This window comes from Varanus komodoensis, unplaced genomic scaffold (genome assembly GCF_004798865.1).
Source record: "Varanus komodoensis strain SLA01 unplaced genomic scaffold, ASM479886v1 scaffold73, whole genome shotgun sequence".
Classification (NCBI taxonomy): Eukaryota; Metazoa; Chordata; class Lepidosauria; order Squamata; family Varanidae; genus Varanus; species Varanus komodoensis.
The window spans coordinates 7560-33551 of NW_025336386.1; the positions used below are offsets into that span (position 1 = coordinate 7560).

General features: G+C 47.5%; 1 protein-coding gene and 1 long non-coding RNA gene across 4 annotated transcripts; one reads left to right on the forward strand and one right to left on the reverse strand.

Moving 5' to 3' along the window:
* The first annotated feature begins 607 nt into the window (after positions 1–607).
* Positions 608–4393, forward strand: LOC123034811. 2 transcript variants are annotated; one of them, XR_006416847.1, is made up of 3 exons: positions 608–839; positions 1116–3271; positions 4174–4393. It is a non-coding gene; the product is annotated as an uncharacterized LOC123034811 (long non-coding RNA). The 2 variants fall into 2 exon arrangements; XR_006416848.1 differs by having other exon boundaries at positions 1116–2952.
* GNPTG (N-acetylglucosamine-1-phosphate transferase subunit gamma) lies at positions 3048–25945 on the reverse strand. 2 transcript variants are annotated; one of them, XM_044452493.1, is made up of 12 exons: positions 25885–25945; positions 25733–25784; positions 25575–25642; positions 25359–25413; positions 25198–25281; positions 15989–16082; positions 15467–15581; positions 7548–7630; positions 5225–5350; positions 4388–4469; positions 3332–3455; positions 3048–3153 (listed from the first exon to the last, which is right to left on the reverse strand). In XM_044452493.1, exons 1-11 carry the CDS (start codon positions 25928–25930, stop codon positions 3337–3339), a joined length of 924 nt encoding a protein of 307 aa, XP_044308428.1. In that variant the 5' UTR covers positions 25931–25945; the 3' UTR covers positions 3048–3153; positions 3332–3336. The 2 variants fall into 2 exon arrangements, with proteins under 2 accessions (XP_044308428.1, XP_044308427.1); XM_044452492.1 differs by having other exon boundaries at positions 3048–3249.
* Between the last annotated feature and the right edge of the window lie 47 nt (positions 25946–25992).

The window sequence follows — 25992 nt, forward strand, 5'->3', positions numbered from 1 at the left end:
CACGTGCATGTGCAAAGCGCCGTGGCTTGTGGGCTTGCCTTGGATGGGGACGGGGGTCCTCCCTTCCTGTCCCCCCCCCCCACTCCGGGAATCAGATGCAGGGCTCAGCTTTCATGGGCATAGGTAGGATGCCCGTTGAGGCAGTGCGGGCCCGTTCCCGGAGGAATTGATGGGGGATCGAGCCCCGTTTCAGGGCCAGAATGCCAGCTTCCCCGTTGGCACACGCAGCATTCAATTTTCTGCTCTTGTTCTAGTGGAGAAGGGCTGCAGAGGCTTACATATGGACCATCCCATCTCTCCTTTGAAATATACCAGGGGACTCAGATATGTGAAAAGCAAGTCTCTCCCACGCCCCGGGGGTGGAGGTCTCCTATCCCCTTTCCTCCTTGGAAATGCCTTTGATCCCTTTTTTAGTGTTATGAACCTTTATGTAACACATTTCTAGTATGAGGAATATTTTCTGTATTGGAGAGTGAATGAGCTGAGCAGTCCTTGCGTCTTGCACTTTTGTGGAGGTCTCCATTATTTTTGGGAGGTACCCCCGGAAGGGGCAAAATGGATAGAGGGGAGCAAACCCACACACGTGTGTCATTATCTGGAAAAAGAGTTGGAATGGCCGGTTCTGAACAGCCGCTCTTGTTTTGATCAGAGTCCACGTTGGAAAGCTTACTTAGCATGCCCTCTATATGGCACTTTTCGCCTTTGTATGGACCGGATCTTCCTTGGCCAGTGTGCCTAAGAGACCCACGCCATCAAAATCATCTGTTTGCCATCCCAAGGACCATCGCTGAGTGATCATTTCCAGTGCGAAGTTTCTGACTACTGGAGAGAACACCGGAGTAAGCACATGCATTTTCCATCTCTCTCTCCATGCAGAGGGTGGCTTGATGGCCTGTGGCAGTGTAGTTCTCGTGAAGCCTGCCTCAGGCAAGAGCCACCTGAGAAAATCCTTCCCTTTGGTTTTCTATCTGCATGCATTTTTACCAATCTTGTTGACATGGTTTCTTTTTTGATGGGGGCAATCCATCTGAGTGAAATTTAGGAGCGCAATGTTGAGCACAAAGTCATTTGGTGGGGTTGAGGCCGACATTCTTCCTTTGTTTTCCCCCATGCAGTAGACGGTCCGCATCAGAGGTCCCCGAGAAGAGTCTCACACGAAGGCCACGTCTCTTGTTTGCAGCTGGGGTTGACTGCTCCAGGACAGCCAGAATGTGCTGTCAGGTGGGCAAATCAGGCCGCAAAACATCCATTTCCACCTCCGGGTTGTTGATCTGGTTTACCAACCCGTCCCCGTCACGTCTGGGAGGTACCTGGGTGGCCATTGGATAGAAAAGAGTAGCCAATGTGGGAGGAGGGAGCTCCAAATACAGAGGAGGCACCTCTGCTGGCTCACAAACGCACACACTTCGACCTGAAGATGTGGCCCCTGTGCACATAATGTCCCCCACATTTTCACTTGGCCTCCCCTCTCAACCCTCCCCATCCCCCCACATGCAAGCAGCGCAGTGAACCTTCTGGCAAACCAGGCATGGGGCTTCCCGAAATCCTGGCTGCAGCGCGGGGGGTGGCACAGCAAAGAGGCCCAACCTTGCTCATCTCCCCAGAGATGTTTCCTGACCCCCCCCCCACAAAGCCCAGCACAGGCTGCCCCTCTCCCGCTTCCACGCGAGGCTGCCTGCCCCGGGTCTGCCCGTTCCAGCGCTCCTGGCTGGTGATGCCAGCAGCCTCGTGGCTGCAGAGCGTGTGGGGCAGCAGCACCCAGAAGCGTCTCATCAGGCGTAGCTTCACATCCAGCAACTGGTGGGGGAAAGCAGGCACTGTTAAGGAAAGGCCGGCTTTCTTCGGCAGCTTCCCTGAAAGAGCCCCCCCCACCCCCGAGCTGCACAAGGCCTCCTTCATAAGTGCCCGAGCGACTTCCCCCACCCCTTCAACACCATGCCTCTGCCCCCACAGCTCATCGGGCCGAGGACAGAGAGAGGGATAATGCGGAATTCCCGGGGGTGTTCTGCTTTGGCATCAGCTGCCTTCAGTGCATCGAAAGGGGGGACATGCACGGATCTTGTGAGGTGCCTGCAGTCAGGTGGGGCTTTCTCAGGAGGAGAAGCGATGTGGTGCTGCCTCCTGCGTGTTCAAGGTCGAGAAAACCAACAGCCTTGGCTCGGTGTCAGCAGCACACCAGGCTTTCAAAATTATAGCTAGAATCAGCCTATAAGCAGTTCGGAAGTCTGGGGCCTGATCAGCCTGTGGGGTGCCGAGATACACTGGACTTCCTCTGAGTCCATGTTCTCCCTGGAAGTGGGGGGATCAACCAATCCCTGCATAGCTGCTCGTGCCAGGCTGAGGAAGAAGTGACCAGCTTCTCTCAGCAGCAAGGGAGCGGGCATGCAGAAGTGCCACCCAAGTCAAGGCTCCAGCCCAGGAGGACTGCCTTAGTACAAAGAACCAAAAGGACAAAGGACTTGGTGGTCGACTTTGTCCTGGAGATTTGACTGCCCTTGAACTTTGTAGGATTCTCTGAATGTTTCCAAATGTTTTTTCAGGGGAAAGCTTAGCATCTCATGAGGCCCAAAACAACAACAACAACTGCCAATAGTGAACATCATGTTAATTCAGTGATCATGGTCATCAGATTTTATTGCTTTTGGTCAATAGACTTTGCATAAAATTAATACAAACCTTGTTCAAACCCCACAGATGGGCTTAATATCTGCTTAAAATAAATATGCTTAAATTGCATGTATCAAACATGCAAGCTTTTAAAATCTTCTTGAAAATTGTTAATCCATATCTATAAAATAATCTTTGTAACTGATGGCTATTTCTGCTATATATTTCTTTTTAATCTAGTTGGCAGCGATTGATGCCAGGTCACATTTTAATCAGGAGTCCCAAAACAAGAGCTTTCTAAGAACAATGTGTGCCATTGCACAGTGGATAGTCAGAACACCTTAGGTAAGGAGCAACCTTAAAGGTTTTCCAAAAAATGAGGTGGGTTTTCTAGCTTAGTAGCACCTACACCCAACTGACACAGACAGAAACAGTGGATATAAATTAACAAGGAATGGAATTTATTTCATGATTCCTCAAGTCCATGAATCCCTCATACAACATTGTTAGGAAGGAAGCAGAGATAGTTCAAAGTTGGCTACGTTCCTGCAGACAGAAATTCAAAAGATGTCTTTAGTCTTCATTCCCAGTGGTACAGAAAAGAATTCCAAACTCTAGTGGAGACTAAAATCAGATGTTGCCCTGCAGAGAAAGTTTTTGGAAGGTAAGTCAGCTTTCTCTTAAAGGTATGGAGAACCATGTAATGTGAATGAAATTATCTTACCAATTCTAAGAAACTCGGCCAGTTTCTGCATCTCCATGCAGCTGCTGACCAGTTTTTGAAACCATGGTCAGCAGTGGCTTTTCTATCGTAAATCTTTGGGTGATGTGATTATCATCGTTTCTGGCTAGAACACAGAAAAATACAAAGCTGCTTTATACCAAGTCAAACTAAGACAGTACTGTTTATCCTGATTGATAGCAGCTCTCAAAGGTTTTATGTTTTACCTACCCAGCTCTACCTGAAGGTGCCACTGAACCTGGAACCTACTCCTAAGCAACTGTTCCACCATATGGAGAACTATTAGCTGTGGTTGAACTCTCACTGATCTTTCATTCAGCATACCCATTCTAACTTTTACGAGGCACTGACTGGTGCCTGTACATGGGGGGTGTGACCAATCTTTCCATTCCATATGCCACATAGGACACATGTTGGCTAAGAGGTTAGGCACACCAATGATCAAGATCCAGTTTTTGTCATGCTAACAATTAAAAAGCAGTCTGCATAAATTTCTCCAGGGGAGGGAGTGGAAAGCAGGGAATGTGGTGGTGGCATCAGTGGTGGATATTGGGATTCTTGGGAGGGGACACGTGAAAGCTTTAGCCCCTCAGTGAAAACTTTTACAATTCCCAAAACATAGCGATTATTGAATGAGGACAGCTTCGTATTAAATGCCTGTGTGCTGCATGATTGAGAGGTGTGGCAGATCATTCTTTTGGGTGGGAGAACCCCAAAGGATTGGAGGGAGGTGACACAAATGTGTAGTGCAAAGATACCCCCTGTGTTGATATGAAAAAAAAGTTTTGGTTTTTGTTCTTTTTTCTCTTTTTCTTCCACTGCAGCGCATCTTTCCTCAAGCTGGTAACTTCAAGATGTTTTGGACCACAACTTCCAGCATTCCTGGCTGGAACTGATGGGAGTTGGTTCAAAATACCTGGAAGGCTAACACGTCTCAGTTCTGTCTCCTTGAGGCTGTAATCCTATAGTTCCTTAATACTGTAAGAAGGAAAATAGAACTTTGCAAAACAAAAACAAAACCCCAAAACAAAAACTTACTCAGGATTGTTTCATATGCAACTCCATGCTGAGTTAATAAGTCTCTAAGTTTCTGCAACTCATTAGAAAGTTGCTGGTATTCCTAGAAAAAAGAAGGAAGTTTAACCATGACTGCTGTTCCTCTCATACAAAAATTTAGTGAATTTCAAAAATTACAACTGTAGAAACACTTTATTCCCTTTATATTAAAATAATGATTATGTGTGGAAAATTTAATTCAGCCAAGATCTGACCTTTAAAACACTAAATGGTTTTGGCCCAGATTTGAAGAACAACATTCACCCATAAAAGTGTGCTGGCTCATAAAAGCAACTAGTTTGGCAGATATGAGGGCTCAGGGGAGGGATTCTGCACCAGCTGAAGTCTGAAATGTTCATTCATATGACGCACCCTTCAAGTGGGCCCTAAAAGCCCCTTTCTCCTTGCTCTATAATTTAGCTAATTTATTGGGTGCTTTCTGTATTTCTGTATTTTCTTGTTACATTTCATATTGCTATTCTTACTGTTTTATGATTTTAATTTTGCTACCACCTTGGAGAAGGTTTTTCCCATAAAAGATAGTTTATACAACTTATCAACTAGCCAAGTAACATGCTGGTTTGACAGAAGAAGTGAAACCAAGACTAGTTGCCACTCCTCACAAAATACCCTTATCCACGTCAATTTCAGCTGATTCACAGGAGTCAAGTAGTCTCATTCATTTGGAAACCTCTCGCAACACCCTTCACTCTGCCCTGCACCTCTTTTTGGGCTAAAGGATTCAGCAGAAGAAACAAAACACAGGCTAACAATGGCAACACATTACCAGCCAAACACTTCTAATGCCACTTTCTGTACCTTATTGCACTTATCCAGTGAGTCAGATTCTGTATGCTGTGGTTTTGTTTTCTTCCTTTTTACCTCTCTTGTTGATTTAAAAAAGCTGGCTTCTTCAAATATATCTCTCAATCTTTTCTTGTATCCCTGGAAAAATGCCAAACAAAGCATTTTTGCAACTATAATTTGCTCTATGAGCTCAGGAAGCTTTCTGGGGTTGTCTAGACCAACCTAGCTAAAATACTGATTTTTCAGTCAAGCTTTGAAATCCATCCTTTCATGAATCAATCCATCCATTTCCTGAAAGTCACATGTAAACTAATACATTACTTCGACTCTTACAACATGTTACATTTACAGCTGAAAACATCTGTAGACTTTATACAATGTAGAAGTGTGATGCAAACATCTATGGCCATACAGCTCAATTGCCTTTTGTTGTAAACCAACAGCTTTGGCCATTGGGCAGTATAGAAATGACATAAATAAAATGCAGAATTATTTCTGATTAGTGATGCTCTGGCTAAGACTGGACATTGATAATCCAGTCCTCAACCTTTTTTTGGCACTACCGTGAATTGGTTGTCACACAGTGGCAAAAGAGCTGACAGGGGTCTGGCTAGTCACAAAGGACAAGCAATATATCCAAGAAACTGAGTATGACAAGGCAGAAGCCATGTGCAAAATACTAACTACATACTTTTGAGATTGCCAGCCAATCTCTTACCTCTTGCCTTGCATTTTCAGGAACGCACATTCACACGAACTCCCACCCTCTCCATTTCTGTCAGGATTCTGGCACACCACCCATTCACAGCAACACAAAGGCCTGGCTTGCATAGTACAACAAGCCACAGTGAGGACGCAGTATGTGATCATTTTGCATCCTCCTCCTCATATCCCAATCCCACTCCGGGGTTCCCATGCTGTTCAAGGTTAGCAAGGATGGTTATGCAAGGGCTGAACAGTCCATGAGTTAATGAATGGTTGACATGATTACTCCGGGGTGTCCTCTTTGTAGTACAGCTTGCTGTGGAATAACCTGGAGTGATGAGGGCAGATGGAGAAAAAGCTCATGGAAGATGCAGTTGGCTCCTGGTATGTGCTTATAATCAGGCATTGGGGGTGAGGGTTGGGGCTGCATTCTCTTGAATCATTCCTATTGAACTTTGGTATGATTAACCCTAATCATACTTAGGGCAAGTGAGCACTGCAAGTATCAACATCCCACTGCCCCTGTTCAAACATCCATTTGCTACTGAATGGAGATTTTAGAGTCATCTGGAGACCTTTATATGCTGAAATCGTAACCTGCGCAAGGATCTGGCACTCCCAGAATAAAATCTCTTGCATCTGCTAAGATTTAAGGTTCCAGACCTGAATAAATAAAATACTCAATCCTCACAATAACCCACGCCTAAAGAGCATGGGCAAGAAACATAGAAACAGAGTGAGTCAGAAGGGGCCTCCTGGGCCATCTAGTCTGATCCCCGGCTCCACTCACGACATGCCCACCATGTGCATGCCTAGCCTAACTTTGAACACCCTCATCAATGGGGACTCAAACCACCTTCCGTGGAAGCCCATTCCACACCCTTGAGGTCCAAACAGTCCGGAAGTGCTTCCAGGCATCTAAATGGAACCTGGGTTCCCTGAGCTTTGCTCCATTGGAGCGCGTCCTGCCTTCCTCTGCAGGGGAGAACAGGTCTCTCCCCACCTCCGTGTGACACCCGCTCACATACCTGTATGTCGCCAACAGATCCCCTCTGAGTCTCCTCTTCTCCAGGCTGAAGAGACCCAATTCCCTCAGTCTCGCCTCATATGGCATCCCCTGCAAACTGGCCACCAACCTTGTGGCCCTATGCTGCACTGACTCCAACCTGACACTACCTTGTCCCCCTTGTGCTTCCCAAGCTCCCCTTTCAATTGTTCTGCAGCTCTTACATTGGCTTAGAGGGAGCTGGTGAAAAGGGCTTTTGTTTCTTCCTTTCCATTTCCTACTGGGCAAAGCAGTACACTGTAGAATAGAATGCAGGCCAGGCACTGGTCACTTTAATTTCCCCAAAGAATTCCACATGATGGGGTGGCTAGCATGTGGGCCTTCAATGCACCTTTTGAGGAAGGGACTTTTTTTTTTTTTTTTTTAAGAAAAAAGCATCACAGGTTCATTGTTACTGCTGTGAAAGCACGATGTAGACCTTTTCTCTGTGGAACTTGAACACTGAAAGAACTAGTAGGGCATCATCTTGGTGCTACATATTTGGAGTATGCCCAGACTGGACTCCCACGCAGAACACCTTGACTTCATTGCAAGATAAACATGCAATATGGAAAGAAAACCAACCTGTTCTGTGATTAAGTCATCATAAAGCAACTGTTCCACTTCATCCCACTTTTTCTGGAGGGCTTCAGGCAATGCTGGATACACTGCAAAGAAAGGGCATCTCTCACCTTAGTTTCTTTCAGGGCCATTCTGTGCCAGTCTACTCAAAGGCTAAGTCCACAAATAGGCAGGGGACTACAGCCTCATAGTGGAAGTCAATCCTCAAAATTATGCCTGCAGCTATTGTCCTGTATGGTGACACATGGTCTCTGTGCCACAGCTGGGGGTGATGGAAACTCTGGTAAGCAAGACATCCAGCAGGAAACTGCTCCACTGCCAGCATTGGGGATGGAAGGCCAAGCCACACAGGGCAGGCAAGTGAGAGGGTTGTATGCCTTATAGAAGTCCTCCTTCACAGTCCACCCTTCCACACGTTCCCCATCCAAGCTTTAACTGGCTTAACAAAAGGGTCAACACCAGCCACTTCTGGTGATCCACATGGGGAGGAACGACACAGCCAGGGAGGGGCTGGGTGGGATCAAGAGGGACTTTGCAGCTCTGGGCAAGACACTCAGGGACTTGAGTATCCCCCACCCCTCCCGCTCACATCTTAGTAATGCATGCCAAGTTGGCCTCCTCATCCACAAATAAATCATGGATGAAAGATGTTTTATTTTGGACTGACCTGGCATTCAGCAGCAGTGCCACCAGGCCCAAGGACCAGTTGATATTACTTCCTGGGACCTTCTGGCTGGGGGAAACATCTGTCCCTCCCTCTTGTGGAACAACATGTTAAACCCCCAGCATCATATGTTCCCCTGCCCATTACCACCCCCATGGGGCGCCCACCTGCTCCCCAGGATTTCCCTCCTATAACCAGTAAAACCAGAGACTTCTAAAAATGTAAAATTAAAAACAACCAATCAGCACTTAAAACCAGGGTGCAGTGTGGTTAAAATGGAGCTCTATACAGCTCCAGAATTTTTTTTTTTTAATTATGCCTCTTTAGCACCATGTCCATCCTCTTTAATACCAGTTCCATCTCCAGCATCATCCAGTTAATATTAGGCTTAATGTTAGCTCAAGAAGTGTTAACCTTTAATAATAGTTTTACTATTTTTTCAATCTAAGCTGTTTTAAGAACTACTGTACTCACAGATACTTTAGGAGAAAATCTGTATGTAACTAAAGTAATAGTTCCTTTATTATCACTGTACTATTATCATTACTAAAATGCTGAATTGTGTTTGAGATGTTTTAGTGTATATGGAAGTGTTTCTTAAGTGTTTATATGCTTTTTATATATGTGATTCAACTTAAAATTTGACCTAAGGACATTCTCAGGAATAGAGCTCGTCTGTAACCAGTATTTTAGGTATGTACATTGTAAATTTGGAGTAAAATCCTGACACATTGCCTGTTTTAAGGAGAGGGTGTCCAGATATCTATTCTCTTTTTAAGATTTCAGCTGCTTGGAAGAAAGCTCCTTTCTTTCTCTCTTCTCTATAGTAATCTAATGTTCCTCTTGTTTGTAAATAAAGTTTCAATTTATATGATTGATGTAAAAAATAAATTTTAAAATAAAGAACTTTAAGATACAGTGACTTAGCTTGCTTTCCCTCCCCTCCCCAATTTTGTTTATCATGTCTTTGAGATGAGAAGACTGAAGGCAAGGATATGAACATTCCTGTGCTGCTCTAAGGCTTTTTTTTCCCAACTAAAGGGAAAGACACAATGTTTTTGAAAAGGCTATTTTTCCTCCCTCTTGGCAGAGTAATGCTTCTGCTTTGTTCCTGGGAACTCTGTGAGCACAGGTCTGTACCACGGTATACAAGTAAGTTTGCAACTTATGAGTACATTGCACTCTTATGAGAGGAGTGGGAGCACAAAAGGAATGAGCTCCCACCTTACGCAGTCTGCTTCAGGATTCAGCTGCCTAGAGCAGCCCTGAACTCAGCAGCATGTCACTCAAGACCCTGCTCTTTAGTTAACAGAGGGAGCAGCTTCTGCAATCGGCCAAAATTTATGGACCTGGGGTTATTGCAACATTAATAATGTATTGTTAGCTGAATGCAACCCAATTCAATAAATCAGGCCTTTCCACCTTGAAGGAGGGAGCCAGATGGTGACACTGCAAAATAGGACCTTCTTTCCCCTTCACAGTAGTTAATAGGCAAGCTCAAGTCTTCTTCGTGGCCTCTGTGCATCACACATTATAGGTGCTGCGCCTGCACAGTTCCTATAGCTGGAAAGTGCACAGTTCCTATAGCTGGAAAGATTCAAAGCTTTAACAGTTTCCGTGCCCCTCCCCCCTATAGTATAAAAGGCGGAGTTCCTGCCATTTTCCCAGTCTTCTTGAGACTGCTGTTCACTGTGCCTCGAGCCTTTCATTCCTGTAAATATGCCTACCATTTCCTGATAAAAACTATTCCTTGCTCTTTTTTTCTTGTTAAAATCTTTCTCCTTGTTAAGAAAATTACCTTATCCCCTCTCTGGTTGTAGAAAGTTTCTCCCCCTTCTCTCCCCTTTTTTCTCCCCCGCCCCCCCATAAGCCCTTTTATCGTTATTTTTCTATTTCTTCCTCGTTTCGCTATCTCCTTTTCGTCTATGGCTCAGCAAGTGGCTTTTCTAAGTGCTCCCGGTGCGGGGCTAAGATGACTGCCACTGACCCACACGACCTGCCCCTTCTTGGGTTAGAAGGCCACAGGACTGATGAGTGTGGCCACTGCCAGACCTTCGTGAAGCAGGCCTGTAAGAACCAGGAGAACCACCTGAGTAAGATCCTGTGGGACCAGGCTTTGGTCACCTCCTATCAACCTGTGGCTGGGTCCGTGCCGACAGGACTGTCGATGACATCTCCTTCTCATCCATCAGCTGATGGTACGACTCCAACGGAGGCCAAACGCTCCTCTCTGCCTTCTCGCCACAAACAAAAGGAGAAGAGGAATCATGTCGGGTCCAACGAGTCCTCGGCTCTGAAATGGGCCAAGGAGGATAAACCTGACAAGTTGGGGCACAAGTGGAAGCTTGCTAAATCACCATGGGGAGACTTGGGTTCATCCACGCCTCGGTTCCAACTGCTGTCTCGACCTCAACCCCAAGTAACCAGTCGGTGATGCAGGTGACCCCACCCAGGTCTTCTCAGACAGTTATACTCTTGGCCCAGTCAACCCCAGACCACTCGGAGGCTGTCATTAGAGGGTCCATGTCCAATGGTGAAATCCAGGACTCAACCCCGCGATCCCAGACTAGCCGTCCCTCAGTTCACTCGCCTACACCGATGCAGACGTCTCCTGAGGCTTCACCGAGGGCTCTACCCCAGTCATAGGTCTGTCAGCAAGAACGCACTCTGACTCAGGCTCCGAAGCACTGGGTGCCAAAGTACTACAGCGATTTTGAGTCGTCCCAGTATCAACCATGGGACTTCTACCCACTAAGCAGATACTATCCGAGGCCTTCAGCATGCCATCAACATTCAACGCCTCATCTGGCCTCCAGAGATGCGCCCTTGACATTGGCAGCTGCTCTCTCCAGACCACCTCCTTCTCCAGCCAACATGCTCATCTCCAACCAAGGTCCCGGCTCTCCGGAGGAGTTCTACTCCACCTTTGGAGAATTGATGGCCCGACTGACCAGGTTGCTGGAGATTGAGGTACAACACCGCTTCGGCTCCAGCACTGACAACTTCTATGGCATTGTCAGGAAGGAACAGTCTTCTGTTGCTGCTCATTACCACTCTGCGGCAAGCAATGACTGAGACCTGGCAGTTTCCCAACCAGTTGCACCCGACCTCTCGACACTACGAGGCGATGTACAAGGTCCAGGAACAGGACATCCCATTCCTTTCGAAACATCCTAAGCCAAACTTGGTAGTCTTCGTGTCCTCTCAGGCTCAGGAGCATAAGAAGCATTCCACTCTTCAGGATAAAGAAGGGCGGAAGATCAACATGATGTCCCGCCGTATCTATGCTGCTACAGGGCTAGGGCTTCGTATTTCTAACTATGAGGCAATGATGGTGAGGTGTCAATACTTCTTCATTGCAGAAACTCAATCCCATCCTCTTGACACTCCCAGAGCAGCAGAGGGACCTCGCCCACGTCTTTATTCACAAAGCCATGCAGGTATCCATTCAGCAGCTTAGTATGGCAAGGCATCATGTTAATTACTAGAGAACATATACAAAGCACGTGTCACTGCTTGCCACGTGGAGGTCCCCATGCAAAACCGATGCAAGTGGCCTTGGTCTCAATTGCAATACCGGTACCAACCACACCCTCACTATTACAACTGCTAACAGTTCTAGTCCCGCCAACAGCAGAACTGCAAACAGATGGCACCCTGCTTCCAACAGACCCGTTGTCGTCCCAAGGCCGACAGATGCCAGCATTGACGGGACAAGCAAGCCATTCCTCAATCCTCCGACCCACTCTCCCCTCTTCCTTTTGGGGATTGGCTGCCATTTGGGAGTTCATCACATCTGATAAGTGGGTACTTTCCATTGTAGAGCACGGATATAAAATCAAGTGTGATACCGTGCCCCCACCTGGACCGATCTGATATATGTCTCCTTCTCTGGTCCTTCAAGACAAAGTTTCCCAAATACTTCATAAAGGAACAATTTGACAGCTCACCCCCTCCGAGGGGCTCCACGGTGTCTACTCGAGATATTTTATGGTCCCAAAACGGGATGGTGCTCTGCACCCGATATTGGACTTACGTGGCGTCAAGAAGTTCATCAAAACTAAAAAATTTCGGATGACCACCTTTCAAAATATCCTTCCATTGCTGAGGAAAAAGGATTGGTTCACATCTCTGGACTTAAAGGACACTTATTTTCATACCAGCATCCACCTTCCTCATAGGCGTATGCTCTGATTCATGGTCAGTACCAACATATTTGAATACAATGTCCTTCCCTTTGGGCTCGCCACCGCTCCAAGGGTCTTCACTCCTGTCTGCACCCATCTGAGGTTGAAGGGCATCCATATCAACCCTTATCTTGATGATTGGCTGATTGTCTCTTCCAAGAAAGGCCTTCTGTCAGCCATCAATACCACATCTTCCCTCCCTGACAAGCTTGGACTGTGAATTAACGTTGAAAAATCCTGCCTCATTCCTTCACAGGTCATCAACTTCATCAGAGCTCACCTCGACTCCCAAGCCTTCCTTCCACAAGCTTCTGTGTTCCTCCATTCATCAGATCTCCATGCATCGGACTGTTTCCATGCTGTCCTTTCAGAAACTGCTTGGACATATGGCCTCCATGGTTTTGGTAGTTCCCTTTGCCAGATTGCGCATGAGACCATTACAACTGTGGTTCAATCATCTCTTCCATCTGCAGCACGACTGGCTTCATTGCCTGCTTCAACTGCCTGTCTCCATTCTTCGGACTTTGTCATGATGGACAGTAGAGGACGATCTCTCCATTGGAGTCCTGTTTCGACAGCGCCAACCAACCCTTGACACTCTACACTGAGGGACATGAGACCTCCAGACACATCAATTATCTGGAACAATTGGCAGTCTTCTTGGGACCGAGTTCTTCAGACAGCTTCGGACAATGTAGTTACGGTGTTCTACAGCAACAAGCAGGGCAGCACGAAGTCTGTTCCGCGAGCTTACCTTGCCCTCTGTCTATGGGACTGGTGTATTCCCAGAGGGATCATCCCTCTTGCTGTTCACCTCGCCGGAACCGACAATGAAGAAGTGGACACTCTCAGCAGACCCATGTCGACAAAGTATGAGTGGGAATTGGATCGTGAGATCTGTCAACACCTCTTCCAGCTCTGGGGCTCACCGAATATAGACCTATTTGCAACCCACAGCAACTTGGTCTGCAAGACTTATTGCTCCCGGGTGGGTATTGGTCCGGATTCTGTCGGAAGTGCACTGATGGTTCCTTGGATGAACAAGTTTTTCTACGCTTTTCCTCCGATACCTCTAATCACTAAGACTCTAGCCAAGATCTATCAAGATGATGCCCAAGGGATTCTCATCACACCCTGGTGGCCCTGTCAACTGTGGTTTCCCACTATTCTCTGCCTCTCCAGGAATACTTTCCTTCATCTCCCATGGATTCCACATCTCACTCAACAAAGTGGCGCCATTCAACATCCAGATCTACATTCTCTGAACCTTACGGCCTGGCTCATTCGATGACTAACGTTATCTCATTGACACCGACGGACCTGTTGAATCTGACACCTCTTCTGCAGCCCTCTGCCATGGCTGTACCATCGGCTTCGAGATCGGTTCCCAGCTCTTCGTCAAACCTGGACACTTTCCATCCGAACATACAGTTTATTCTCCAATCTGCTCTAAGACCAGCTACTCGCCGCTCATATGAGGCTAAATGGAAACATTTTGCTTCATTTGCGTGGTCCAACCATTTCACTCCTCATTCAGCCTCAATTGAGAACATTTTACAATTTCCCCTATCTCTACATCAGAGTGGACTTAAACCTTCTACTGTTACAGTTTACATTGCAGCCATTTCACATCACCGCAGCTCAATACCAGGCTCCTCGGTGTTTTCGCATTTTCTTGTTTGTCATTTCTTAAAAGGACTGCAGAACCTCCATCCACCAATCCACTCAGTGGTACCGACGTGAAGCCTTTCCGTGGTTCTTCAGGCACATACCAAGTCTCCCTTCAAACCACTAGCCACTACTGACTTACACCTTTTATCATGGAAGATGGCTTTTCTCGTAGCCATTACTTCAGCCGTAATGCTTTGCGGACTGACCCACCTTAACTCAATTTCCACAAGAAAAGGTCCTCTGTATCAACCCAGGCTTTCTTCCTAAGGTCGCTTTGCCTTTCCACATTAACCAAGATATTGTCTTGTCAGCTTTTTTTCCTGCACCTTCGACACCAATAGAACGTTCTCTGCATTCACTCGATGGCCAACGCTGTTTGGCATTTTATCAATGCTGGACTGAGTCTTTCAGAAAAACTAAACTCCTCTTCGTCAAGTACTCTGAACACAAGGGTTCTCCGATTTTTTCTCAGGGACTCTCTAAATGGATCGTTCAAACTATCAAATTCTCTTATCAGCTGTCCAAGCTGGATTTACCAGTGATGCCTAAAGGCCATTCTAGAAGGGCCACTGTGACTTATTCTGCCCTTTCTGCCAGCATTCCGCTGCATGTCATCTGCAAGGCGGCCACTTGGACTACCCCTTGCACGTTTACCAAACACTACCAGCTGGATGTTTGTGCCAGACAGGAGTGCTCTTTCGGCCATGTAGTTCTCTCCTCCGTTCTTCAGTGACGACACTGTCCCACCTCCGGGTGTGGTAAGCTTACTAATCACCCATAATGTGTGATGCACAGAGGCCACAACGAAGAAAGGCAGGTTGCTTACTTGTAACTGTCGTTCTTCGAGTGGCCATCTGTGCATTCACACAACCCACCTGCCGGCCCCACTTGGTGTCAGTGACTGGGTTAATGGGAATTATTTCCCTTGTACTTCTACATTGCCTTTACCTATATGCTTTAGGTATATATTTTTATGTCATATGCTGCTTATTTAAGCATCCCTGTCCATCTGTCATTTACTGTGAATTTGTTGTTCTCACAAATTCCACTTGGGGGTAAACAGACGGTCTTCAATAGACTGGGAAAATGGCGGGCATTCTATCTTTTATACTATAGTGGGGAGGGGCGCGGAGTTCCCACCAAAACCATTAAAGCTTTGAATCTTTCCAGCTATAGGCACTGCGCAGGTGCAGCACCCATAATGTGTGAATACACAGATGGCCACTCAAAGAACGACAGTTACAGGTAAGCTGCCTTTCTTGGAATGCAGGTACATGACAGATCTGGAAAACTTTCCAGACTTGCTATAATGGACATTTTGGACATGCATCATTTTAAGATCACAGTACCAGACGCATGATTTCACAGACTCCAGACTTACTCAGAGATGCTTACCCTACCTGAGAGAGCATGTGGATGACAAACAAGTGGTGTTTCAAATGTCAGAGAATAAACACAGGTGCTTGGTTCAGACACATGAGCCAATTTGTTTTTCTTTCCACATAAAAGTAGAACCTGAAAAGCAAAGTATTAAGAACAGGTGAAAAGGGCCAACCCTGTGCCATTGCTGGCTTTGTAAACAAATCTGAGTCCCAATTGAACATGAACCACTTGTTCAAGACAAATTATTCAATTTCCCTGAAACAAACAAACAAACAAACAAACAAAAATATCACTTGGCTTTTCTTAAGCCAAGCATATCACTCACAAGGCCATTATAGAAAACTTTAAATATTTCCTGAGTAAAGGAAAGACCTATTTGCTGGCTCTTAGCTGTAAAACAATCCAGGGAAAATTCAAATCATATTGTAACAAAACTCCCTAATTTTGCTTGTGATTACAAGATTTGGGAATACTTTTAAACCATATTAGACTACAGCATTAGAAAGTGTTTTACTTCCTTAACACATTATGTTTCTTACCTTTGTCTGTCTGTTCTTGGTTTCACATGAATCTCCATCTCTCATCCACATAGCAACAAAAGTACTGTTTTCAATTTCCCATTCATGCCAGATGCTAGAAAAAAAGAAACTATTTCACGTGTCAAAACAAACAGACAAACATGAAAGGTGTATCTTTTTTACAGAAGCAAACATGTTGAAAAAACTACTGTTAGGCCTATTTTAAAATTACAGTGGCACCTTGACTCACAAACTTATTCCATTCCAGGTCTCTGGTCGTGACCCAAATTGGTCGTGAGCCAAGTCAAATTTCCCCATAAGGTTCAATGTAAATAAGGTTAATCTGTTCTGTAACTATTTTTCTTTTAATCGGAAAAATGTGAAGCAAAGTGACAAAGAACAACAAAGATCGCAACCATCTCCCCTTGCCCCAAGCACAATTACAGCCATCTCCCTGCCTCCCCGCAGCACGATCATGATCGTGCCCATCATCCCTGCATGTGCCCATCATCCGGGGGGGGGGGGGGGAAGGGGCTTTTGGGGGGCCGGGGGGGAGAGACAGGTGCGAATGCGGGCGCACTCAATAGGAGATGGGCACGATCATGCTGGGGGGTGGGGGGAAATGGCTGAGATCGCGGTTGTGCTCATGCAGGAAAGACCGGCACGATCGCAGCCATCTGCCCACTCGGGGTGGGGGGAAATGGGGTGATTGCAGTCGCCACCCAAGGCAGAGTTCGCGACCTGAGTCAAATTTTTAATGAAATTTTTGTTCGTGACCTGATTTGGTCGTGAACTGAGGCGTTCGTGAGCCGAGGTACCACTGTATGAACTGCACTTTAATTCATAATCCCTGAATTAACAAGATCACCTCCTGGTGAGGTTTGTGCTCGAGAGCGGCCTCTCCCTCTATAAGAGTGCGGACCCGATTGTATGGGCCCGCCCCCGGAGCCGGATGGATCCGGATGGATTCCTGAAGGCCCTGGGGGAGTTTCCGGCTGACAAGACTGGTGCTCCTGTCGAGGCTCTGGTCGAACTGTGGAACGGAGAGATGACCAGGGCTGTGGACACGATCGCTCCTAAGCGTCCTCTCCCACCGGGCAGAGTCCGCTCTTCCCCTTGGTATACACCTGAATTGCGGGCGATGAAGCGAGTTGGGAGACGGCTAGAGCGTAGGTGGAGGAAATCACGGGATGAATCTGACCGAACACACTTGAGAGCCCACTATCGTGCCTATGCTGTGGCGGTGAAGGCGGCGAAAAAGAAGTTTTTTTCCGCTTCCATTGCCTCCTCACAATGCCGTCCGGCGGAGCTTTTTTGGGTGGTGCAAGGCCTGGTTCGCCTGGATCCTAAGGAAGATCCGCTGCCACCCTCAAAGGCCCGCTGTGACGACTTTGCCAGGCATTTCAGAGAGAAAATCGCTCAGATTCGTCACGAGCTGGACTCCACTAATGAATCAGAGGTCTCTGAGGAGTCGCCAATGCTACCGTCTGGTCCAAAATTATTAGAGGAATTTCAATTATTGCGGCCCAATGATGTGGACAAGGTGCTTGGAAGAGTACGTCCCACCACTTGCCTATTGGATCCTTGCCCGTCTTGGTTAATAAATAACTCCAAGCACGGGATTGGGACCTGGATCTTGGAAGTGGTTAACGCTTCTCTGAGGGAGGGTCGAGTGCCTGCCCCTTTAAAGGAAGGGGTAATACGACCGGTCCTGAAGAAAGCGTCACTGGATCCAGAGATGGCCACTAACTATAGACCTGTGGCCAACATCCCGTTTCTGGGCAAGGTGTTGGAGCGAGTGGTGGCGGGACAACTCCAAGCACTCTTGGATGAAACTGATTATCTGGATCCTTTTCAGTCCGGCTTCAGACCCGGGTACAGTACTGAATCTGCCTTGGTCACCCTGTACGACGACCTGTGCAGGAAGAAGGACAGGGGGAGTACATCCCTGTTGGTTCTTCTGGACCTCTCGGCGGCTTTCGATACCATCGACCATGGTATCCTTCTGGATAGACTTGCGGGATTGGGGGTTGGAGGCACTGCTTTGCAGTGGTTCCGCTCCTATCTCAACGGTCGATTCCAGAAGGTAGTGCTGGGGGACCATGCCTCTACGTCATGGCAGCTATGCCATGGAGTACCACAGGGCTCCATTCTATCCCCTCTGCTATTTAACATCTATATGAAACCGCTGGCAGAGGTCATCAGGAGGTGTGGGCTGCAGAATCATCAATACGCTGATGATACCCAGCTTTCTCGTTCTCCACTAATCCAGGTGAGGCAGTAGCTGTGCTGAACCGGTGCTTGGCCGAGGTAAGGGAATGGATGAGGGCCAATAAACTGAAACTCAACCCAGACAAGATGGAGGTCCTGTTGGCTGGCGGATCGGGTTTCGGAGAGGGTGGATTTGACCTGGTCCTGAATGATGCAACACTCCCTCTTAGGGATAAGGTCCGCAGCTTAGGAGTACTCCTCGACCTGGAGCTTTCTTTGGAAGCTCAGGTGACAGCGGTAGCGAGGAACGCCTTCCTTCAGCTTCGGCTGATTAATCAGCTGCGCCCCTACCTGGAGTACGACTGCCTGGCGACGGTGACACACGCACTGGTGACTTCCCGCCTAGACTTCTGTAACGCGCTTTACGTGGGGCTTCCCCTGAAGACAGTCCGAACACTTCAATTGGTGCAAAATAGAGCTGCCAGGTTGCTGACGGGGACGGGGCGTTATGCTCACATGACTCCAGTCCTCCGTCAGCTTCACTGGCTTCCCATTGAAGCCCGGGCCCAATTCAAGGTGTTATGACCTATAAAGCCCTAAACGGCTTGGGTCCTGGCTACCTGAACGAGCGCTTACGTCCATATATGCCCGACCGCCCTTTGAGATCTGCGGGAGGGTCCCTTCTCCGGGAACCCTCCATGAAAGAAATTAGGAGAGTAAGTACCCGGAGGAGGGCTTTCTCTGCGGTGGCGCCCAACCTATGGAATTCACTCCCCGAAGAGGTCCGCCTGGCACCGTCGTTACTGGTTTTTCGGCGCCAGGTAAAGACCGTTTTATTTAAACATCATTTCAATTGTTAAAACATATGATCTGGCCAGGGCAACTTCTTCTTCCTTCTCTTTCTCCTCCTATATTTTTAGTTTATACTGATAATTTTAATTTTATATTTGTAAATCAATGTATTTTTTGTATTTTTGTATTTTATGGTAATTTATTATGTACTATTGTATTTCAATGTATTTTATCATGTTGTAAGCCGCCCCGAGGTTTCGGCAAGGGGCGGCATAGAAATGTTATAATAATAATAATAATAATTATTATTATTATTATTATTATTTAGTTTCGGTCCACATTTATGCATGTAAACTGTTTTCAGGATCCTGAAGATCACCTCTTCAGAGTGTGATTCTATTCCTTTTTTTGTATTGCTCAGTGGTTTTTCATACCATCAAATACCTGGAAAGCCAAGCAAGCATATTGGGCATTGACAACTAACTCCAGAAGATGGAACTGAACCTTCCATCTGATAGAGATGAACCACTGCTTGGGAAAATGTAATGCTGGTAGACATCTGTCTGAATACAGAAGTGGGTTCAATCTGTCATAGAACATAAAAACAGAGTGAGTCAGAAGGGGCCTCCTGGGCTATCTAGTCTGACTCCTGGCTCCACTCATGACCTGCCTACCATGTGCTTGTCCAGCCTATCTTTAAACACCTTCACTGTTGGGGCTTCAACCACCTCCCATGGAAGCCCATTCAATACCCTTGGGTGAGGAAGTATTTCCTGGCATCCACCTAAATCTTGGTCCCCTGAGCTTTGTTCCATTGCAATGCATCCTGCCCTTCTCTGCAGGGGGAAAAAGGTCATGACCCACCTCTGTGTGGCATCCCCTCACATACCTGTATGTCACTAACGGGTCCCCTCTGAGACTGAAAAAGACCCAGCTCCCTCAGTCTCTCCTCATATAGCATACCCTGCAAAACAGCCACCATCCTAGTGGCCCTTTGCTGCACTAATTCCAACCTTGCTATATCCCTCTTGTAATGAGGGGCCCAGAACTAAATACAATACTTCAGCTGTGGGTGCACCAGAGTCATACAGAGCGGCAGCAATACCTCTCTCAATCTAGAACAGGGGTCCTCAAACTTTTCCACCAGGGGACCAGTTGAAAGTTGCAGGTGCTGGGCGCAAGCTAGAAAGGTGGTGCGGGTGCTTGCATGCAGCAGGTCCAAATGGGCATGGCAGGCCACATAAATGGGCATGGTGGGCTGGATCCAGCCCCCAGACCGTAGTTTGAGGACCCATGATCTAGAAGCCATGCTTCTGGCTATGCATTAAAGGGTGGTGTTTGCCCTCTTGACTGCCGTGTCACACTGCTGGCTCATGTTTAGCTTGTAGTTGACCAGCACCCCAAGATCCTTTTCACAAGCGTTGCTCTCCAGCCTCTTGTCCCCTACCTACCCTGTACTTACAATGCCCATCTGGAGTACCTACTCCAGATCTGGAGTACCTGCTCCTCAGTTATAGTCATTTGCCCTCATGTGCAAATTTGATCAGCAGAGTTGTCACCCCCTCCTCCAGGTCACTGATGAAAAAATTGAACAGGATCGGCCCCAGGACTGAGCCCTGGGGGACCCTGCTTGTCATCATCCACCATCCCAATGATTCCCCGTTAATAGTAACCCTCTGCTTTTGGTCCATCAGCTAATCCATCAAACTAATCAGCTAATCCATCAGTCTATCCCAAAATTCCTCAATTTTGGGAGTTCTTCAATACAGCACTTCGTAAAAGGCCTTGCTGAAATCCAGATAAACCAGATCCACCACATCCCCTCCGTCCAGCCACCTTAAAACCTGGTCATAGAATTCCACAAGGTTCATCTGGCGGGACCTGCTTTTGCAGAAACTGTTTTGCATGGCTGCCAACCTCCTAGAACTCCAGAGCATTTTCTATTATGAGCCTTTCCCGTCTTTCCCATAATGGACGTAAGGCTAACTGGCCTGTAACTCCCCATGTCCCCTCTGCTACCCTTTTTGAAGATTGGGATCACTGATGCCACCCTCCAGTCCTCAGGAACCTCACCCATTCTCCAACGAGGCCTCAAAATTGGAGGCCAGCAGATAGAGGAGTTGGTGGGAGTACTCTCACAAGTACCCTCGGGTGTAACCCATCAGGACCTGGCGCCTTTAACATCCAGTGCCCTGAGGAATTCCTTGATTTCTGGGGGGTGACTCTAATCTGTGCTCCTAAATCCCTGGCTTCATCTGATCCCCCATGAGGATCTCCCCATCCTGCTTTGGAGAGAACACAGAGGCAAAATAGTCATTTATGGAATACACTCCCTGAAGAGGTTTGCCTGGCGCCGAGCTTATACTCTTTTCGGTGCCAAGTCAAAACCTTTTTATTTAAGTGGTATTTTAAAACCTAGTATTAATGTAACAGTCACATTTTATTGCTTCTACCGCTTGGATTGTTTTAATGTATGTGTTTTCATTTGTTGTTTTAACGTATTGATTGTGAGCCGTCCCGAGATGCCTTGCATGGGGGATGGCATACAAAAGGTTTCAATAATAAATACAATTTAGCATCTGTGCCTGTTCCCTCACATCAGTCAGTGAATCCCCTTCCTCCTTATTAAGCGGTCCCACCACCTGTCTCCCCTTCCTCTTGCTATTTACATGTCGGTAGAAGCCCTTTATGTTGCTCCAGATATTCTTTGCAAGTCAGCTCATAATCAGCCTTAGCCTTGCGAAGAATCCTTCAGCAGTGAGCCCCCTCCCCCCGGTATACCTTTTGTCTACTTGCCTCAGTATCTATTTTCTACAGAGGTTCCTCTTACACCTAATGCTTCTTACCACTTCTCTCCTCATTCATGGCGGCACTCTCCTTCACCTCCCCACCTTGCTAACTAGAGGCTTGTGCCTCCACAACCTTCCCTTTTAGTGCCATCCACCCCTCTTCAACTCCCTTGCCTTCCAGTACCCTCTTGCAGAAGACATTCCCCAGTTTAGTCTTCAATTGACCAAAGTTGGCCCTTGTAAAGTCCCAGCGTCTAATACTTGACCTGCCATTCATCCCCATTCCCCTGCTCTCAAAGCAAAGGATGGAGTGATCACTCGCATCCAGAGCCTTGACCCTTGCCTCTCCTGCAGCAACCACCTGGCTGCATCTGGCCCCAGGCTGGGGATCCTGAACAGGTCAGTCTCCCAAGTCCTCATCAGCACCAGCTTCCCCAAGCAGAGAGAACCTGTTTCCTAGCTCCAGGTCAGCACTAGGTGATGGAGTAGGCCATGCTGGCTTCTTCCTCCCATGGGTGACATGCCTCCATGCCTCGCCTACTGTTTCCCGCTTGGCCCCTCCCTCAACCTTCTGTCCAGAGGGAGGCTGCTCCCAGTTGGCCTGGAAAGCTCATTTGGCTCTCAGGTTCCTCACTTCCTCCTCTAGAAGGGACACCAGCTTGTACTTAGGGCAAGTGTTTGCCCTTCCTGAGGGTGAAGGGCAAACATGTCACAGGTGTCACAGCAGACAGCAACACACGTGATTCCCGCCAGGGCCATCTCCTGGCCTGCCATAGGGCACCCCTCACAGGCCCTGCCTTCTTCCCTTGCCTATCCCTTCCCTGACTTTACACGTCTAGTTTTTCCAGACAAAACAAAACAAACCAACGAAAAGAATGACAATTAAAAAAAATAAAAATCCAATTGGAAGGCCAGATTAACTATTTTAGGGGGCACATCTTTACTGGAGGCTCAAGAAGCCTCCATAAACACAGTGTCTTCCAGCAACCTTTGTGATCTCCAAGTGAAAGTTCTGAAATTTGTTCTCTGCTGGACTGCTCTTGAAAATTTTGCAGGAACTGCTAATTTGTAGCTACAAGATTATTTGCAGGATCATATTTCTTCAGCTCAATCAAATAAATATTGATTCCCCTTTCATTTTTGAATTTTATTAAAAAAACCAAGAAAACAAACAAACAAAAAAAAACCCCAAAGATGATTACCTAAAAAGGAAGGAGTGGCCAACTTGCAGCATTCTAGATGTTGGACTGCAACTCCCATGTTCCTTTACCAGTGACTCTATGGGCAGGGGGTTGTTTATTTATTATTTTTATAATGTCCAATAGCTGCAATTCTCCACATAATTCACAGTTAAACCATAAAATGCAACACCTTAAATGGTGATCTAGAAGTTTTAAAATACAGTACAAATCAAAAATCAAAGTGAAAATCAAAGCAGTGCAAAGACATCAAACAATTTCAAACAGTTCCCAGGCTGCTATTTGAAGCTACCCCAACCCTGTCTCAACCAGCCAGCATGAATCAGTCATTTAACCTGGTCATTGATTGGATTGGCATAATACATAAGAATATCAGACCAAAGGTCCATTCAGAGCAGCAACCCAGCTGCCCACAGGATTCCTTCAGCAGGGTGGGTGCAAGACCTCAGCCTGCCCATGCTCCTCCACAACTTGTCTGCAGAGGCATGCCACATCTGGTGACACAGCCAGCAGACCCACAGACGGCAGCATCCAATCCCCTTTTTAAGCCATCCAAACTGCTGACCATCACCACTTTGGGTGGCAGTGAATAATTTAATTATACATTATTTGAAGAGATAATTCATTTCATATGTCCTGAACCTCCACCAATCAGCTTTGTGGAAAATCATGTTATGTACTATGGGAGAAGGAAAAAAATGTCTCCCTCTTCACTTTCTTTACATCATGCAAAATTTTAAACACCTCTGTCATGTTTCCCCTTACTCATATTTTTCTAATATTCTAATTAGGCTGCCCTAATTGTTGCAGCCACTCCTTATAGGGGAGTTGTTCCAGCCCCTACGTCTTTTTTGTTGCCCTTCTTCTGTACGTTTTCCTACTCAAAAATGCCCTTTTTCAGATAAGGCACTCAGAACTGTACACAACAGCCTAAAAGCAGTCTTACCAAAGATTTGTATGAGAATATGAGCTTGGCAGTTTTATTTTTCTGTTCCATTTCTAATTGTGCTTAACATGGAGTTTGCCCTTTTTCACAGCAGCCACACCCTGCGCCAACATTTAATTGAGCATTCTACCACAACTCCAAAAGCCCTTTCGTGCTCAGTTACTGCTAGCTTAGAGCCCTATGGCTGGGATCTCTTGCCCCAATATGCATTACTTTACACTTATGTTGGACTGCATTTACTGTCTTGCTGTTCCTTCTCGCAAGCTTGGTGCCCCCAACTCCTGACAGTTCCTTTCGGTTTTAACTACCTCAATCTTGGTCATTTCACTGCTTACTACTAATTGCAGATCAGTTATGAATAGGTTGGAAAGCACTGGTTTTAATTCAGAACCCCATGGGACTGCACTGGTCACATCCTTCATTGAGAAAAATAGCCACTTATTCCACTCTCTGACTTTTGTTATTTAACCACTTGGTGATTTATAAGAGGACCCATCCTTTTATTCCATGACTGTTAAATGGGGTCATGAGCCTTCAATGTTTTTTGCAAGTCTAAGTAAATATTTTTTTACTTGATCACCCCTGCCTGAGCACACAATGCAAAGCTACTCATCCCCACAAAGCACAATAAAATGTTTACTACACAGAAGGGAATTTTGTGCTACAAAAATAAATGGGCAAAACATTCTTCTCCCACAAGACCACATACACAGAATTCAGGACAAAACAACACCAGCAAACACCACTTGAAAACCCTGCGAACAAGAGGAAAACACCACACAGTTGCCCAGTATTTCTGCATCGATGAACTGTGTACACCAACTTCCAGCACTGCCCCATGGCATTCCTGGTGATAAAGGCATAACTGTAAGCTGGTACCTTGCTTTACTGTTCCAGTTATGTTTTGAAAGGAATGTTTTTTTAAAAGGAAAAACTTTTAAAGGCAGAGAACCTGATGGACACTGAGAGAGGTGCTTCTTTTATCTGACTCAAAGCAGAGGATTGGTGTGCCACTTGGAAACCATGTTATGAGCCTTCATTTTCCTTCAGCAGGCAAAGGAAAGAGGATAGATTATAAGGAAAAGCTACAGGGTTACATGATACATAAAACTGTAGGTCAGTTTTACAGGGTACAAAAGCCAAATCAAGGGCAGCGCCCAAGTTTTCCAAAGCTAAGATGATCTGGAAAGTACCGGAAGGCGTTTTCTGCTACAGTAGAGCAGCGACTCCCCTCCCCTCCCCTCCCCGCGCTCCGCCGCAGCGCACAGCCGAGAGAGGCCGGCGGGCTCTTACCCGAGGATGCCGCTGTACGCGTTCCAGCGGAAGGTCTGCTCGTGCTGCGTGGCGTTGTGGAAGGGGCAGAACTCGTACTTGTACCTAAACGACACAGACGCCTGAGCCCTCCGTCCCGGGCAGCCTCGCAGGGGCCGCCCCGCCAGCCCCGGGCCACTTACATCGATTCCACGTAGCTGAAGCACTTCCCCGCCAGCCGGAAAAGGTGCGCAGGCCCTGGAAGGCGAGCAGTGCGGCTCAGAGGAGGCTCGCGGGCGGAGGCGCCGTAACCCGCCGACTCTGGCCGTCCAGCGAGCGGGGCGCTTCCTCCGGGGCGCCGCCGCCGCCCCGCCCAGGCCCAGGGCCCGGCCTCACCCTTGCCCTCCCGCGGAGCTCACCTGAGAGCGGAGAGGGGCCGGCCTTAGGCTGCAGGCGGTTGGACGGAGGCAAGAAGGGGTTGTTCAGCCTGGAGGGAGAACGAGACACCAATCCCTTCAGGACGCTTTGCCTCCCGCCGCCCGCCCCCCCCTCGCGCCCCCTCGCGCGCGCGCCTCACCCGAAACTGTTGGGCTCCTCCACGACTTTCATCTTCCCAGCGGCCGCCAGCCCTGCGAGTGGGGGGGGGGGGGAGAGAGAGAGAGAGTAGAGAAGAGGAGAGGAGAGGAGAGGGGCATGCGGGCGCGGGGGGCCGGGGGGGAGGCACCTCACCTGCCGCCAGCACCAGGGCCAGCGCCGCCGCGCCGCCGCCCGCCATCGCCCGCCTCCCGTCGCCAGGAAGCGGAAGCTGCGCGGGCGCTTCCGGGGCGCCTCCGAGCT